This window comes from Hibiscus syriacus, unplaced genomic scaffold (genome assembly GCF_006381635.1).
Source record: "Hibiscus syriacus cultivar Baekdansim isolate YM2019G1 unplaced genomic scaffold, ASM638163v2 tig00117048_pilon, whole genome shotgun sequence".
Taxonomy (NCBI): domain Eukaryota; kingdom Viridiplantae; phylum Streptophyta; class Magnoliopsida; order Malvales; family Malvaceae; genus Hibiscus; species Hibiscus syriacus.
Window position 1 is genome coordinate 1,737,477 of NW_024063538.1, and position 18,956 is coordinate 1,756,432.

Consider the following 18,956-nt stretch of genomic DNA (forward strand, 5'->3'; position numbering starts at 1 on the left):
CAAGTTTTCTTTCATAGATAGTCTTGGCACTTGCCTAACCAGTTAGGCCCTCTTGTCCCGGAAGAGATCATATTTAGCATTTGTTCATTTGGTCAAATTATTATTTTAGTTTTTCTATTATTGGACGTTTCATGTATTTTAATTTGATCTTTCATTTTATTTTATATGCCATTAGTTATTTTAAAAAATTAACCCCGGCTAATTTTCTTACATAATGTAGTTGAAAAAAGAATTTCTCATAAAATTATTTTCTTATCTAGGATCATTGCTATAGTATACCATAGAAGATGTTCGGATTATCTGATGGTTTCGGGAAGATATCAGGATTACACGGCGTTTTTGGAAAGACATTGTACGAACTACAATGTTATTAGTTTACGGACATATATGCATCTTCGTGAAGACGTCAAGTGGTTCACGCAACTTCATGCATCACGATAGCGAAAATAAATTGGGGTGATCATGATATAAGAAATTTATTTCCCAAAAACAATATCTCAACGATCTTACTAATTAACCCCTTGTAAGTATATTAAAATGTTTATAACAAAAAATGTCCAACATCATGAACAGGAATGAGATTTTCTAAGAAAAAAAATTGCTTTAGTACTTTAACAGAAATAGTTATTAGTGTCAACTATTTAGACTAATTAGTGACATAAAATTATAGGATAATGAATAATTTTGAAACCTGAGAGGGACCAAAATCATCAAGAAGAGGCAAACCAGGTTCCCGGACATGAAATTGTTGATTAGTGCCAAAAGTAGAGAAAGAAACTTAATTTAGCCTAAGTGGAACATCTTTATCATAACAGAATTGCAAAATTACACTATTATAAATTACAAAGAACAACAAACCCGTTGCTTGCAATGATCGCTGTTCATTTGTCAATAAACGTGTATCATGAGGATACTCAATCCCCTTATTAAGAAAGAAAAAAATACAACAGAGAACTTGTTTATGGTTTCATTGGTCAACTGAAACTATTCAGCTGACAGAAATTGTAACAATAAATTCATCAGTATAGCCCCCGCCATGAATACCACTTTAGTTTCATCTGGAACCACAATGGAGGTTTACCCAAAATCCCTTTTGATAACCTTGAATCAAAAACATTAAACTGCACATTGCTGAGGGAATCCAACAGATCTTGGGCAGGCACAGCTGGTAGAAGTGCTTTTCGTGCCTCAGATGGCACAGCATTGGCTAATTCACGAGCTTTCACCAAATGGGCATTGGCTACTGATGCCATTTCAAAGACCGCATCACATAAGTGCTCCTGAGAATCCAGGTTGATCTCCAATCGACCTCCTTCCTTAACTAACAGCCCATGCTTAACAGCCACATTAGATGGTATGTAAGAAGAGTGACGGTTGCGGCTAGCATGGTATGGCAGTGACTTAAGTAGCAAAAGGAGGCCACTTGCCTTACCAACATGTGATGCAGCATGGTCAACTCCAGTAGACCTGATACCACCGGCTTGAAGAGTCATGTAGAGAAGAGTTGATGCAGTATCCTCTGCATATTTCTCTAACTCCTCAATAGTCTCTGGTAGGTCAGTAACTTCTCTATTTGCATCATTGATCCGAGCATCAACTACCCGTTTTAACCAAACCTTGCTAATTTTACTTTCAGATACAACTGAAGAGAGGGCCAGTGCTGTCGGGTGCTCAATCAACTTGTTAGCATAAATTTTGTCAATGGCTTCTTGCCACCAAACAAGTCGCATGAGACCAATCTTGGGATCAGAAGCAACATCCATGGCTCTGGCAGTTTCAACATTGAAGGCACGAAGTGCAAATGCAGCCTTTCGCATGTTAGCGGGGAGCTCAAGGAGGCAAAGGTAGTGATGATAATCATAGCTCCTCACTTGATGTACACAGTGGGAAAAAGCTGCCCTTAAGCTACTAGATACACCGTTCATCAAACCTTGATGTGTTTCCTTCTGCAATGCATTAGTATATTAATGATTAAACCTGAATGTGCTCCGAACATAATTTCTACAACTCCATTGTCAATTCATATTTTCAACAGATAAATCAAGCCAACGGCAAGCAGAGAAATGGGATTTTGATATATTCACTTTAGAAAGAGAGCGACCATTTTCTAAGCAAAACTTCACATCTCTCATACATTGAATCGTTTGACCTTTTATGTTCATACAATTGGCATTGAAAAAAAAACGGAGACAATAAGGACCTAAAGATCCAAACAAAAGCATTCGATGTGTAGAAGGGAACAAGATACAGTAAACAAATCCAAGTAAAAGACCTTTTACACTTTATAGTAATATTAAGTGACCGCTGTTCAATTGATAAACAAATCTACTACTACATTGGATTGCAGAGGCAAGAGCTTAAAAAGCATACGAAAACCATATACCAGCACTGATTACTGATTTGATGAACCGCAGTCAAATTAGGCGATTGTCGTTCAAGTGAAATGCACTTGTAACCGCAGTCAAATTAAAACACGAATAAAAGAAAAACACTATAATCAGACGATGGCTAGGTTCCAGGGTTCAGCGTCGACGCAAAAGGACGAGGAGAGCATAGGCCTCACAACGGTTTCAATGGTGAGTTATCAACGGTTTTTGGACGAGAAAGATAAGAGAGAAAAAGAAGGAACAGAAAGAAGAAAAGAAGAAGCCGGAAACTTACCAGATCTATAACGACAAATGCGGCGGCGGAAGACGGACGAGAATCGCACACGGCGGGGATTTCAGAGAATCCCCGAGCAGAAAGAAAAAGAAAATTTGGGGGGGGGGGGGAATAACAAACGACAGGAAAAAAAAAAGAATTTGGGATTTGGTTTTTGGGCAACTAGAACCTTTTTGACATTTGAACCGGTTTTCTACGTCCAAAAGCTTAGAAATGTAATGAATATTTTATGTTTTCATAGTTCCTTTTAATAGTATAAAAGAAATTTTTGATTATTTTTTTAATTGTGAAGTGAACAATAATTATTCAGAAAATTATACTAAAAAAAGTATACTCTATTTATATATGTAGAATAAAGCTATGTCTTATAAGATGGAGTGTTGATTGGAAAAGTGCTAGAACAAATTGGTATGCTATCCACTTATTACTGAAAAAAAAAATCTAGGATTATTATGATTTATGATGCCTTTTTTCATTGATGCTTATGTCGTATGTAGCTAACGGATTTAAAAGATAATGAGAAAGTAAAGCTGGCTTTCGAAACGTCTGAACAAATTAGCATTACATGCTGCATCTGAAGACAGAAATTTTCTATTGTCCAGTTATGAACGATTCTGACCAGTAGGCTTTTGATTTCATTTCGCTTGAGATGAATCTCAATGGACTCTACCAATTGCATTTCCTGCACATTATAACTTTTACATCTTCCAGAATATATCTTGTAATTTTTCTCCCAACCAAAAAAAAACATATATTTGAACTTCAGATGACATTATCTTTTGATACTTATTATGAGCATTGCTGCAAGTAAGAAATTGAGAAGGTACAAAGCTTCAGGCCACATATAAACTTTTATAATTCAGGGAAGATCACCCTGGACCGGTTACAAAAGGCACAGATTAATCATTCAAATCCCCGAGTTCCGACTTAATATGTTCACTGCCTAGTCTAAGAACAGTAACCCTCATTTTTTTAAGAAAAATTTAGTCACATTGAAAACAAAGTTTGAAACCACCATTCTTAATAAAACAATTTTCATTTTATTCTATCAGAAACATCCCAGTAATTCCGTTCTTCCAGTATCTATTTCAACTGCATCAGATATTGCACCTGAAAACCTTTTTAAAAAAAGAACAAAAAATGAAATCCGATATGATGTACTGATACAGAGAACATGTTCCTTAGGTAGGTCATCTGTTTAAATAGACAGACAATCAGCTCAGCTTTGCAGCCAAATTAGAAGACCCGGTGTGACTTCAATGCATAAACATCTACAAAGTGAGGCTTTCAGGGTTCTCAACAATCTTTGAGAAGGTCTGAAGGAAGGCAGCCAAATCAGCGCCATAGATAATACGGTGGTCAGCAGTTACATTCACCTGACACAAGAATCAAATTCTAACTCAGTTCAAGTTGTTACATACTTGCATAGAAATAGTTATCCATGATGAAAAGTTCAGCTATCTCCTGTCCAAAGAAATGACTCCTCTATATTAGCTGACAAGCATGAAAACCATGCCTTATTCGCCAATTATTGGAATGAACCTAGTGTATCAATTGAACTAGTTACTTTAGATTAATATTTCTCAAAACTTGATCAAAACATCTGAGCAGATACCTCAGACAACAATACAATTAGGGTGGCAAAGATTGCTTTAGCTCTGACAACTACCACTGTATCAGCTCTAACCTCTTACCACCACAATGCAACAAAGAATAATATTTAAAAGATAGGAGCACATTCAGATTTGGACAAAATATTTACTCCAAACATGATCAATAAATAAACTATTTAAATTTTGAACTGATGTCGTGAAAATCCAAAAACCTACAAATGCCCCTTGAAAAGATGATATTTAAAAGATTTAAGTTTGTCAAGAGAATGAAAGAATACAGATGATGAACAGAGACAACAAACAAAAACCTCAGTGTTGTTACCTGAGGATGTTATACTTGGCAAAGTGGCACGGTATCATCGAATATAGGCTATAACTAAACCTTACTTATCTGGGTTAAGTTTTATTTGTTGTTGTATCTCCAGCTACTCTAAAACTTCTTCTCCTTTGTAAAACAGACTCTTGGAACAATCTCAGCCATATTAGGGAGTTTACTTAGCCATTGATTCAGTCAACATAAAATGAACCAGCTTCTACCACTAGAAGCTAATCAAGGTAGGTTCCTCAATAGAATCAGCAACACATTGTCTATTTACTGAAGATTCGTATGAGATTCCTTACTTCACATGAGGACACTCACAGTGAACATGGATTGTTAGGGTTGTAAATAGGATTAGACACCCCAATAGTACCCATAACCGAGAATGCATCTTAGAAGCCAGAAGAAAAGAAGCAAAAGCAATTCCATCAATAGCAGAGAGCAAAATCGGAAGCTAAGTTGCAGAAAAGAGGACAAGGGAGAGCGATAAAAGTATTCTGCACCTAAAAGCGGGTTGCAAAAGATTGCAATATGCATTTGAAATTGAAGACCAGAGTGTACAAGAGTTTGTATATACACCATAGCAATGGTACAAATTTCTTCCTCTATCCAAGAAAAATGTATCAAGTGTAATTGACTCTCCTTGAATATCAACTTCAGAATGCAATGGATAATGTAAATGCTTATAGCCACTAGCTTATTTCAGTATTATTTTTCAGACAGGATAGTATTTTTACATTACTAGTAAATGGAATAGAGTACACATGCAGCCAGGGATGGAGCAACATACATGGTGGGAGGGGCGATGGCTCCCCCACCCCAACCATATTTTAAGTCCAATTGCCTTTTTAGTTCCTCTTAGTTTTGAAGGTAGATAAATTAAGCCTTGGCCCCTCCCAATGTTTTGGGTTTAATTGTTTTTAGGTCCCCTTAGTTCTGAAACTAGGCAAATTAAGCCCTGACACACCATTTTTTCAGTTTAAATACTTCTTAGATCCTATCAACTTCAAAATTAAGTGAACTAAACCCTAACTCACTAGTTTTTAAATTGATGGCTTAACAACTAGACTTTGACCCTCATTTTATTACAATTTATATTCCCCCCTTAAGTTTCATCTTAGCTCCGTCCATGCATACAGACAACGATTAAGGATGTAATGTGGACAGGGCATCTAGAGCTGGCCATTGTTTTTCACAAGGAATAAAGTGAACTTGAAAATATGGGCAAGGTTAAAACCAGTGAAAATAATATGAGAAGTAAATAGACCTGTCAAGGTAGTGAGGCAGCCATTTTTGGATGGAATCATTTCCTCCTAAAAGTAATTCCCTTCTAAATATAACTCGGAAAGAATAACATGTGATCCCCTCAACAGAATGATGGTTACTCAGCAAAATTAGTACTTGTACCTAAATTGTACTTTATTGAGATAGCCTCAGATCTCAGCATCATTTTACTGTTATATTTGCATGAAATAAAATCATAAATATAGTATGATTCCGGTTGCAACAGGATAACTTCAAAGCATTAACAATAAATGAGTGTATTGTTTCATGATAGACATATAATAGTTAATCCTATCTTGTATAAGTTCAAGAGAAAAAATTATCTAAAAGGGGTTGTAATTGGCTCCCTGATAGAAACTGGGCTCACCAGCATTTTCTTTTTGACGCTGAAGAAACCATCAGCATCAGCTACAACAGTTGGCTTTGATGCTCCAACAGCCATGATACCTCCCTGGTCATCATTCCAACAAATAATTAACAAATGTAGAGAAATATAATCAAACAGTGGGAATAGATGGTCCATCCATAACCACTCACCTGGCCTGGGGGAAGAATGGCATCAAACTTGTCCACTCCAAACATTCCCAGATTGGACAGAGTGAATGTCCCTGCAAGCAATTGATTTATTATTTACTATATATTCCATACACCAAAAATTGACCAACTACTCAAAGTGGAACCAGAATAAAATCATTAAGCAGTTCAAACCCGAGTTATATTCTTGAGGCTGAAGCTGCTTTGCCCGGGCTTTCTCCACCAGTTCTTTCCATTTTTGAGACAGTAGATACAAGTCCAACTATTCCAAAACAATTCCTCATTCATTCTCTTAGAAGCTATAAATGATAGAAAAACCATCTACAACTACAATGTACTATTGATAACAAATAACCCTTACATTTGATTCTACTGATCAAACATTAAAATAAAGGATCAATAACCTTATCTGCATCTTGAAGAACAGGGGTAATCAAGCCACCGTTGATAGCAACAGCTACTGCGATGTTGACGTTACTGTTATAAGTAAAACTCTTGCCATCCTTACAGCTTGAATTCACAACAGGGTGCTGCACAAGTGCCATTGCAGCTGCTTTCGCTAACAAAGCAGTCATTGTTACACCCTTTGGTTTCACCTATAACCAAAATAGTAACTGATGTATTAAAAACCAATTTTCCAATTCAAAATACAAATAATTTATCAAATCGAAGAATCCAACTCGTCGTACCTTCTCATACAAGGCATCAAGCGCGTCCGTAGTAACAGGGTATCCCACTCGAAATGTGGGCACTGAAAGACTCTCCACCATATTCTTCGAAACGGCAGCCTGCATTGTCGTAAATGGCACTGTTGTAGAGCCTGGAACTGGAGGAGGAAGGATAGGAGGGGCGGAAGAAACAACTGTAGCTTTTGTTGGTGCTGCAGGCCTGGCTTCCACAACCACTGCAGGTCCCTCATTTGTCTTCGAAGGAGAAATACCGGCAGCTGCCACAATGTCCTCTGGCGTAATCCTCCCATATGGACCGGTTCCCACCACAGACTCAATATCCACCTTGTGCTGCTTCGCTAACTTCTTCGCATATGGTGTCACAACAGTCTTCCTCCGCCCCTCCGCAACTGTTTGAGCCGCGTTAGCTGGCGTCGACTTCGGATGAGCTGGAGTTGAGGCAGCAGTTGGAGCTGGAGCAGATGGTGTTGAAGCACCTGGTTTTGAGGTAGCTTTGGCCTTAGCCTCGGCAATTTCATCTTCAGTCTCCGCGAGGATACCAATGGCAGCGCCAACAGGGGCAGTTTCGCCTTCCCCGACAACTATAGCAGCGAGAATGCCGTCGTAGAAGGTCTCGACATCCATGTCAGCCTTGTCGGATTCAACGACAACAACGCTCTCGCCTTTGGAGAGTACATCGCCTTCGGATTTAACCCAAGAGACGATCTTGCCCTCGGTCATGGTAGAACTGAGGGCAGGCATGAAGATCTCCCGGATCTTGGAGCGAACTGTCAGAATTCGTCTCTGGGTTGACTTGAAACGAACTGGGGAGAAAGAAACGGAGGGGAAAAGATGAGGAAGAGGAGAAGAAGAGAAGGAAGAGGAGAAAGAGAGGGTGGTGTTAGAGAGAAACGGAGAATCCATTTTCTTTGAGGGAGGGGGGATCGAGGTGAGGAATTGGGGACAGCAAAAGAAAGCAAATGATTTAAGGGGAGAATGAAGAATTGCAGGATGGAGGGAATATAAAAGAGGGATGGGGGAGGGAGCGGCGGAGAATACGAGGAACTGCTGCGCTACCAACTCTGTTTGCATCGCCCATTATTATTTTAGGGTAAACTACACGGGAGACCACTAAAATATGGTTAAAAATTAATGTGACCACCTAACTTTTAATTGAATCAATCAGATCACCCAACTATTTAATTGATTCAATCAAACCACCGATCGTTAATTTTTACCAGAAGTGGTGATGTGTCCCTCCTTAATATTTAGATATTATATCAATTTAGTTATTATTTTAATTCAAATAAATAAATTTAACTATTCAATTAGAACGTGACAAGTGTTAATACACGATTGGAAGGTTTTATTTATGAGTTTTAAATTATTTAATTAAATAAATTTTCTATCCAATCAGGTGGTGACACGTTAAAATAAAAATAAAGGGACAATTTTGTGCTTAAAGAGAATTGTACTTGTGTCAAGGAGAAAAACTACCCGACGCCCAAACCTTTAAGCCAAAGGTCCCCAATAATTTAAACTTGTAACAATTTATATTTGACTTGTAAAAGTTGGTTAATGATAAAAATTAAAAAAAATTGTTTAAACAAATTTTTATTTAAATTAATTATAAACAATTTTTTGAATTAAAAATGTTCAATTTTTATATAAATTAGAAAATTAAAAAAAAATCTTTAATTCAAAAATTGACCGAATTAACTGAAATTTGTTCGATTCAGTTAATAATTTTAAAATAAATTTCGGTTTGATTAATGGTTAAAGAAAAAAATTCGGTTAATTCGGTTCGATTAATAATTTTCAAATTAATTTGGTTCAGTTAATAATTTTCAAATAAATTTTAGATCTATTAACCGAACCGAATTAACCGAATTTTTGCTTCGATTAATTCGATTAATAATTTTTAAAAAAATTAGTTAATTTGGTTCGATTAATAATTTTTAAATTAATTCGGTTCGGTTAATAATTTTTAAATAAATTTTGGTTCGGTTAACCGAACCAAATTAACCGAATTTTTGTTTCAATTAATTCAGTTAATAATTTTCAAAAAAATCGGTTAATTCGGTTTGGTTAATAATTTTGAAATAAATTTTGGTTCGATTAACCGAACCAAATTAATCGAATTTTTGATTCAATTAATTCACTTGATAATTTAAAAAAAATAGGTTAATTCGGTTCGGTTAATAATTTTCAAATAAATTTTGGTTTGATTAACTGAACCGAATTAACTTAATTTTTTTCTTTAACTATTAATCGAACCAAAATTTATTTGAAAATTATTAGCCGTGAATAATTTATTTAATTTTTTAATATTTTATTTAAATAAATATTTAGTTTAATTTTTTAATCCTTAACAAACATTTAAAAGACAAATACAAATTGTTGTAACTTTAAATCATTGGAGACCTTTGGCTTAATGATTTGGGCGCCTGCTCTATCCATCCCCCAAGACTCTAATTTGATTCCCCTTGAGTACAAGATTATTCATTTATTTTCATTTCAATTGGTGGTGACACGTGTCACCACCTTATTAGATAGAAAAATTATTTAATTAAATAATTTAAAATTCAGAAATAAAATCTTCCAATCATATATTGACACATGTCACGTTCTAATTTGATAGTTAAATTTATTTAATTGAATTAAAATAGTGACTAAATTGATAGGATATGTAAATATTAATGACCAAATATATAATTATGCTAATTTTATTAACGGACACGACACCACCTATGTTAAAAATTAACGATCAGTGGTTTGATTGAATCAATTAAATAGTTAGGTGGTCTGATTGATACAATTGAAAGTTCGGTGGTCACATTGATTTTTGACCATAGTTTATTTGACCATAGTTTATTGGTCTCTCATATAGTTTACCCATTATTTTATTGGACGTTGTCATTTTCTTTTCACTCTTTCAGCTATCTAATTTTCTTTTGTTTTATGTTTTTGGAACATAAATTTTCCCTTATATTCATAATCCTAGTTTAATCAAGTTGACGAGTATTTTTTTTATTTGATACATATATCACGTAGAGTTGAAAGACTTAACTTGACACCCCTACTTCAATTAGACTTCTGATGGGTAGGACATCTCAACACTCTGTCAAAATGGAGACTTTAAACTCTTTCAATCGGTTTCGAGATGTAACCTCATATTTGGAAAAGAGCGTTGGGCGCATCAATGTTGTTCAGTCAGGTAGAGAATACTTCTCAGTCTACGACAGTACACTATGATAGGTGTAGAGACATCCCAACTCTTTCAATCAGTTTTAGGACGTAATCTCGTTTATTTAAAGATGGTGTGATGCATCTTAACACCGTTCTGTTGGGAAATAAACGAGTAATTTCCCTATAACCAGATTAGTGAGAATGCGAAATAAAAGCGGAAAAATAATACCCGAAATTGATAACGAAATTCAGCCAATTTGGCTACGTCTCTAGACTGCTGCAGATCTTTTACTAAAGAGAGAAAAATTACAGGTGTTTACAAAACACTCACAACTCACGAGAAAACTTTCTAAACTCTTTATTGTTGGAGAAAGAAATGATTTGGGATGATTTTGAAGCTAAATGGGTTAGGGTATTTATAGTTGAAGCTTAAGGACTAATATTGTAAATACCTTAAAGTCCAATTACTAATTGCAATTTTCCCCTTGCCATTTTTTCAACAAAAAATAACCAATTTTCAGTTGCACATGCACCAAACGATTTCCACCGAAATCACAAACCAAAATTGTTGAAAGTTTGGCCTACTTGTTTACTTTTCATGCTTGACTTTTCAACAATCTCCCACTTGAAGACTGATTTTAATCTGTCTTCACACCTCGATTAATGCAGCAGCATTTCTAGTCTTGTTAGTCTAGCATGCCAACTGAAGCTAAACACAACTTCAGTTTGTCCGTAGTCACCATCTTTGTTAACATGTCTGCCGGATTTTGAGCTCCATTAGTCTTTGAATGATTGTTCCTTACTTGAACATCCTCGACAAGCCCATGCTTCGACCCTTCTCTTAAGATGGTCTCTAAAACCATGTTCTCTACATGAATATGCTCGGCAAACTCCTTGGACAGGGACAACTCTTCTTGCAATTGGCTTTTACTCGCCTTGGCAGAAATGAACCTTATTGAGTAAACTCTCAACGCCTCTTCGATCCTGGGTTCACCCTCTTCTCTGGATAACTTGATATTGGGCTCATCCATCACCTTGGATGACTCGGCTCCCCTCGGGTAATTTTGTAACATTTCTGGCATCTTAAGTTTGTGCCCCCTCGTTTTCTCGACTCTTACCCTTGGCTTAGCATCTTTGACACTCGAACTTGTGCCAAGAGTGCACACATCTTCCCCAGACTCACCATCTGGTTCATCATTGAGTGGATTTTCTTTGCCACTCGAGGAACAACATTCATCATTCTCTGACTTGCCTTCATCACGTAATCTCTTGCCGCTACCCTCGGCTTTCGGCTTTGCTTTGGAAGTCTTGTTCTTCTTGAATCCAAATTCTTTGATGGACTCAGCGGTTGTCAAGGCTTTAGACAACTCCTTGACTTCCCTTCGCTCTAACACTCTCTTCGCCCGTGGCTTCAATCCAGACATGAAGGTGAAGAATCCATCTTCTTCAGTCAAACTTGGGACTTTGATCATGAGTTTTATGAATCGACTCACATACTCCTTAAGTGTCCCTTTATGCCTGAGACGCCTCAACTTGGACCACGCCTCCATCTTGGCATACTGTGCGCAGACCCGCTTAGATTGCACCCTCGGCTTGACGGCTTTATCATTTGCTATCGCATCGAGTCCCTTCTTGTGCTCGACTGCTTTGACACCCGCAGTCTCGTCACGTTTCGATCCTGGGTTAACTACTTGATAACTTATAGTCGTACCACTCTTGCTCTTTGATTCGCCTACTTTGGAACATATAGCCTCACCAAGTCTTTCCCTTGTCTTGATTCCTTGGATACTCACAATCTCGGGCTTTCTTCCGGGTTCGACTATGTTTGAATTCCTAGAATCAAGGAACAATATCTTTTTTCTTAATTATAGGAGTTTGCCTTATGTAACTAGTCAACTAATCTAATTCCCTGATCTTAGAAATTATTTCCTAACTTAGAGTAATTCTTCTTCATAAATTGTAATTTACGTTTAGAGCAATAAAGTAAGAATTTTATTTATTCTCACATTTGTTCATGGTATCAGAGCTGTAGGACTCATTCGATCCTATTATGTTCTTCCTTTAGAAATTGTTCTTTCGTTGTTTTCTTTCTATGGCAGAACAACCAGAAAATCTTTTTCAAATTTAAAACCTCAACCCTTGTATCATCCAACACTTCATCCTCTATAGAAAATACCTTCGATGTTTGCCTAACCAAATCTCAACTCGAAGCCCTACACAAGATACTTGAAACACCTACTGCTCATAGATCCTTGGCTATTCAAGGTACTGCTTTTAATATTACTTCAGATTCAACTAATTAATCTGCTTGGATCCTGGATTCAGGTGTCTCCGACCACATGGCATGTAACTCATCCCTGTTCCACAGCTATATCCCCTATCACAATCAATCTCGTATCCGAATAGTTAATGGTTCATACTCACCTGTTGTTGGGATTGGGGCAGTTTAACTCACTGAAAAACTCTCTCTTGACAAAGTCTTACATGTCCTAAGTTTATCCTGTAATTTAATATCAGTTAGTAAACTAATTGAGGATAATGATGCACTTGTTGAATTTTCTGCTCATGGTTGTGTTGTATAGGAACATAAATTGGGGAAGATGATTGGCACTACTAAGGTTGATGATAGACTCTACATATTGAATAAAGACAATAAGAAAAGAAGTTTGGAGTTATCTGCTTCACATGAGGACACAATTATACTGTGGCACCAAAGGCTAGGACACCCAAACTTCTTGTACATGAAGTATGTATTTCCACTGTTATTTCGAAATAAAAATCCAAATTCCCTAAAGTGTAAAATCTATCAACTCTCAAAACATACTCGTGTTTCTTATACATTAAAACCTTACATCCAATCCAAACCTTTCTCCTTAATACACAGTGATCTATGGGGGGCTAGCCAAGTAAAAAATATTATGGGGGCTAGATGGTTTATAACATTTATTGATGACCATACTAGAGTTGATGGGTTTATCTCCTCAAAGAAAAGTCTGAAACACCCAAAGTATTCCAAAATTGTCATTCAATGATTAGAACCCAATTCAATTCCACCATACAAACGCTTCGCATCGATAATGGAAGAGAGTACTTCAACTCGATTTTAAGTCCTTACCTTGCAGAACAAGACATCATACACCAAAGCTCCTGTCCAGACACACCACAATAAAATGGAATTTCGGAAAGGAAAAATCGACACCTATTAAACGTTACTTGAGCCCTAATGTTTACCACAAATACCCCAAAATACCTATGGGGAGAGGTTGTTCTTACCATATGCTACCTAATTAACCGAATGCCATCCAAAGTCCTTAAATTTCAAACACCTCTAAATACCCTTCAAAAAGCTTTCCCTCTTTTCCATGTTCATACCTTACCGGTTAAATTATTCGGGTGTAAACCCTTTGTCCATAACCATCAACCCAACATATCTAAACTTGACTCTCATGCTCATATTTATGTTTTTGTTGGCTACTCCCCAACGCAAAAAGGGTACAAATGTTACCCACCTACTTTGCATCGTATATTTGTTTCCCGAGATGTAACATTCTTTAAACATAACCATATTTTTCAGCAACTCATCTTCAAGGAGAGATTCTCAATGAAGATGAGAACCTCAATACCCTCCTTATTAATCCACCACCCAATCCTAATCTACAACAAAATTTTCATACAAATGACATCCTCATAATCCCCTCACAGCAGCCCTCTTCCCAGCAGCACAATGATGATCCTAGTCTGCAGAAACAACAAAAGGTTGCTCTTAAAACTCAGCAACTTTGTGCTCCTGAACTCCGGGTTTATTCAAGGCGTCATTACTCTCCTAAAACTGACATAGCAGTGCCAAATTCATCTACAACCGTGGACTGTTCTACAATAGCAGCAACCCCTGATTCTCCATCTAGTGATCTCCCAATTGCTATTTGAAAAGGTGTAAGGACCTGCACCCAACACCCTATCTCTCAGTTTGTGTCTTAAGGAAATCTATCCAAGTCATACAAAAACTTTGTGACAAATATTGACCATGTAAAAACTCCAAGGGATGTGAAAGAAGCTCTTGAATCACCTGAATGGAAACATGTTGTAATGGAAGAAATGAATGCTCTAAAAAAACAATGGAACATGGGAAATCTCGGATCTGCTTGAAGGAAAAAAAACAGTAGGCTGCAAATGGATTTTCACTACCAAATTCAAAACTGATGGAACTATTGACAAGCACAAGGCTCGACTTATGGTAAAGGGATTCACTCAGACATATGGGCTCGACTATGATAAGACATTTACACCTGTTGCCAAACTTAATACTATTCGGGTTCTTTTATCACTTGTTGCAAATCTTGATTGGCCTTCGACTTAGTTGGATGTTAAAAACGCCTTCCTAAATGGTGAATTGGCCGAGAAAGTGTATATGGACTTTCCACCAGGATTCGAAAAAGAAAAAGGTCGGGTATGAAGGTTAAAGAAATCACTATATGGGTTGAAACAATCCCCAGGAGCTTGGTTTAGTCGATTTGCCAAGCCTATGACCAGCATGGCATATACCCAAGGACAAGCTGACCATACCATGTTCTACAAATATTCAAAGGAATGTAAATACTCCATCCTTATAGTCTATGTTGATGATATCATTCTAACAGGAGATGATTCGAATGAAATCATATGCCTAAAAGAGTTTCTTAGCACTGAAATTGAGCTTAAGGACTTGGGAAATCTAAAATATTTCATTGGAATGGAAGTAGCAAGGTCTCGAACAGGTATCTCCATCTCTCAACGAAAATATGTTCTAGATTTACTGAAGGATACTGGCATGTTAGGTTGCAGACCTACAGAGACCCCGATGGAATTCAATCTGAAACTTAGAAATAATGAAGGTGGAGAGGAAGTATACAATGGGAGATATCAACGACTTGTGGGAAAACTTATCTATCTATCCCACACTCGTCCTGACATTGCTTTCAGTGTGAGTGTTATCAACCAATATATGCAAAACCCAAGGGAGAAACATCTAGAGGCTGTCCATAGGGTGTTGAGATACTTGAAGGGAACCCCGGGTAAGGGCATATACTTCAAGAAAATAAATAACCGATATGTAGACATCTACACAGATGCTGATTGGGCAGGTTCAATGAATGATAGAAGGTCTACAAGCGGTTACTGCAGTTACGTGTGGGGTAACCTTGTGACGTGGAGAAGTAAAATACATTCTGTTATAGCCCGCACTAGTGCTGAAGCTGAATATCGAGCTGTGTCACATGGTATATGCGAGGGAATTTGGATACAACGACTAATGAGGGAATTAAAAATGCCTCACACCAAACCTATGAAACTGTACTGTGACAATCAGACAGCAGTGAGCATAGCATACAATCCGGTTCACTATGATCGTACCAAACATGTAGAAATAGATTGCCATTTTATCAAAGAAATGATCGAATCAGGAGAAGTATGCATAACCTACCTACTAACTAAACAACAAATTGTAGACTTGTTTACCAAGAGCCTAAACAAGAACATGTTTGAAGATCTCACTAGCAAGTTGGGTTTGATGAACATCTATACACCAGCTTGAGGGGGAGTGTTGGAATTCCTAGAATCAAAGAACAATATCTTTTTCTTAATTCTAGGAGTTTGCCTTATGTAAATAGTCAACTAATCTAATTCCCTGATCTTAGGAATTATTTCCTAACTTAGAGTAGTTCTTCTTTATAAATTATAATTTACGTTTAGAGCAATAAAGTAAGAATTTCATTTCTTCTCACATTTGTTCAAACTGCTTCAACATCAACAACCTTGCCTCGTCTCGATCCTTGCTTGGCCGCATTAATCCCATCAATCGAGCCAAGTCTTTTTTCTGGCTTGGTAGCTTTAACACTTGCGACCGCGCCAATTCCCGCTACTTCTCCTTCTTACATCCTATTCATGATGGTTGTAAGGCGACGCTTCTCGGGACATCCTCTAATCAAATGAGGATTATCACAGAAGTAACACTTCAATTTTTCCTTGCTCCCCTTCTTCTTTACACCGGACTTAACCTTGCCATTTTTTCTCAATGGTTTTTCTTGGCTACGAACAGTCGATGACTCACATTGGCCATTCGAAGAGCTTTCTCTACCATCTCTCTGCTGCACCTTTTCCCAGTCTCCCCCACTATTGCCACTATCCCTGGGCATGGTCTTGGATGACACATTGCTACTTGACTTGACTCCTGCAAGCTCAGTCAGCTTTTCGGCTACAGCTTTGGCCTCCAAAAGTCTCTAGACATCTCCTTACTCTCCCCCGAGCATCACCCCTGGTCTAAGTCCTTCCAAGAAGGTCTTGAGCGTACCGCATTCACTCATTGCTCCCTTGCATATGAGCAGCTCCCTCTTGAGCTTATCCACTTCATTTCTCAAAGCCATCGCTCTCACTCGAATCTAGCTTCTTTTAGATCATTTCTAACAATTCATGTGAACCACTGTGTATTAGAACGCCTCCGTCAACAAACTCGTATCACCGACCAAATTTTACTATTCACGAAATTCACTATTCACATGAATAGTAACCTCGTAAAAAACTGACAAAATTAACCACCAAAAGCTCTGATGCCAGTTGTTGGGAAATAAACAAGTAATTTCCCTATAACCATATTAGTGAGAATATGAAATAAAAGCGGAAAAATAATACCCGAAATTGATAACGGAATTCAGCCAATTATGTCTACGTCTCTGGACTGCTGCAGATCTTTTACTAAAGAGAGAAAATTTATAGGTGTTTACAAAAAATACTTGTAACTCACAACTAGAGAGCTAGAATGATTTTGGGGTGATTTTGAAGCTAAATGGGTTAGGGTATTTATATTTGAAGCTTAATGACCATTATTGTAAATACCCTAAAGTCCAGGAACTAATTGCAATTTTCCCCTTACCATTTTTCAGCAAAAAACAACCAATTTTTGGTTGCACATGCACCGAAAGATTTCCACCGAAATCACCCACCAAAATTGTTGAAAGTTTTGGCCTACTTGCTTGACTTTTCATGTTTTACTTTTCAACACGTTCGACCATTAGAGGAGACTACACACTTTGTGGTAGTGCACCATAGTAGGAGCAGAGGCTTCTCAACATGTATCGAACACCTAAGGTAAAATTGAGACATATTTGTTGTGCTGTTACAAGGTGAAGGCATCTCAACATCAAATCGGATGCATTTTGACCCCTTGGGCTATTATGTGCCTTAAACTAGGATAAAGGAAACTCAACACTCTATGAAGGCAACTCACAATCAACAGGTACAAATGTAACTCAAAGTTTCTACGATTAATGGGTGGAGGTTTCTATCACGTTTGGAGGTTTCTCGTCTCTTACGGTGAAATAAGACAGCTTAACACTTAGAGATGTATAGATTGATACTCTTTTAACCAAATATTATGGATGTTTCTACTATGGCAACACAGTAAAGACACCTTAATGTTATAATAACTATTTAAATATTACATACTATTTTAGGAAAGGGTTTTTTCGTGTTCTTGAGTTTGGCGAGCTCATTGATCATCGGGAGCAGTTTGAAGGGTAATTGTGATGGATGTGCATTTTATTCCAAGCCACCCTTACAGTTGTCTTTCTCCAAAATGTGAATCATTGTAGCTCACAGGGTTCTTTCTCATATGCTATGCTGATCTTCTAGGGTTACCTTTATCCATGGTGTCCCTAACGTTAAGGGTGACAGTTTTCGTCGCTCATTGACTAACAAGATCAATAGGTATCAAACATTTGAATATGAAAGTGTTTTTTTAGTTTTTGGTGAGTTCTTGATTGTTTTAGTTTTTCAAAAAAATTTATTAATCTATGATAATAAACACTTAAATACCCTGACAATCGTCAGTGTTCGAATCCGAGACCTTTAAGGATAAAACAATCATCCCTTTAACCACTAAGATCATTTAGTTATTATCATAATAAATAAGTATTAATAACTTTTTAAGTGGTTACTCAATATGTTGCATGTTGTAGGAAAGATGAATAATTTTGTAGTAATATTCTGAATTGTTTGTAAAAGAATTATAAAAAATTAAATTGGTATATTTGAGAAATTTTGTAATATTACAATCAATTATTCAAAAATTAAAATATTTATAATAAAATTTATAATTATACAAATATAGCATGTGATCAAACTTTTTTAACTTTTTCTCTCTAACTCCTTACTATTATAGTTTTGAGAAAAATAATACTTGATGCGTAGATTTTCTATTTGGCGATGATTAATTCCACCAAATTGAAATTAGAAAGTAATTGAAGAACTAAATAAAAATAATATTTGATCGCCCCGACCCTGATCTGAAAATAAATTATTTAAACTCAATCTCGTCTTGCCCTAATGATCATTAGCCTTTCTTTCATCTCGACTCCACCCCGAATTTTAGAATAAAACTCCGGCCCGACCCGATAATTTCAAATTTACACATTTTAAGCACATAATTTTTAATACCTTTAACAGTGTGCAACATTTAAATTAATTGTTGTAAATTATTTTTTTAACTATGAAAGGAAAACAAATAAAAAATCACATCTTCCATTCACACTTCAAGAATCAGATTATCCTGCAAATCATTACCATATAAAACAAATTAAAGAAGGAATGGCAGAAAAGGTTGAAGTTGAACCAGAAAAATAAACAAGTTAGATGCAAATACCAGATCTCAATGGCAAT

The 18,956-nt window shown here is 36.7% G+C and overlaps 2 protein-coding genes across 2 annotated transcripts; both read right to left on the reverse strand.

Annotated features, from left to right (window-relative positions):
* Positions 1-785: 785 nt before the first annotated feature.
* On the reverse strand, positions 786-2,776 carry LOC120197429 (NADH dehydrogenase (ubiquinone) complex I, assembly factor 6-like). The gene is made up of 2 exons (XM_039198962.1): positions 2,662-2,776; positions 786-1,946 (listed from the first exon to the last, which is right to left on the reverse strand). Exon 2 carries the CDS (start codon positions 1,923-1,925, stop codon positions 1,020-1,022), a length of 906 nt encoding a protein of 301 aa, XP_039054893.1. The 5' UTR covers positions 1,926-1,946; positions 2,662-2,776; the 3' UTR covers positions 786-1,019.
* A 1,024-nt stretch (positions 2,777-3,800) lies between these two features.
* LOC120197685 (dihydrolipoyllysine-residue acetyltransferase component 4 of pyruvate dehydrogenase complex, chloroplastic-like) lies at positions 3,801-8,179 on the reverse strand. The gene is made up of 6 exons (XM_039199113.1): positions 7,101-8,179; positions 6,816-7,007; positions 6,586-6,673; positions 6,415-6,485; positions 6,245-6,328; positions 3,801-4,037 (listed from the first exon to the last, which is right to left on the reverse strand). The coding sequence occupies exons 1-6, from the start codon at positions 8,169-8,171 to the stop codon at positions 3,933-3,935; spliced, it is 1,611 nt and encodes a 536-aa protein (XP_039055044.1). The 5' UTR covers positions 8,172-8,179; the 3' UTR covers positions 3,801-3,932.
* Positions 8,180-18,956: the final 10,777 nt, after the last annotated feature.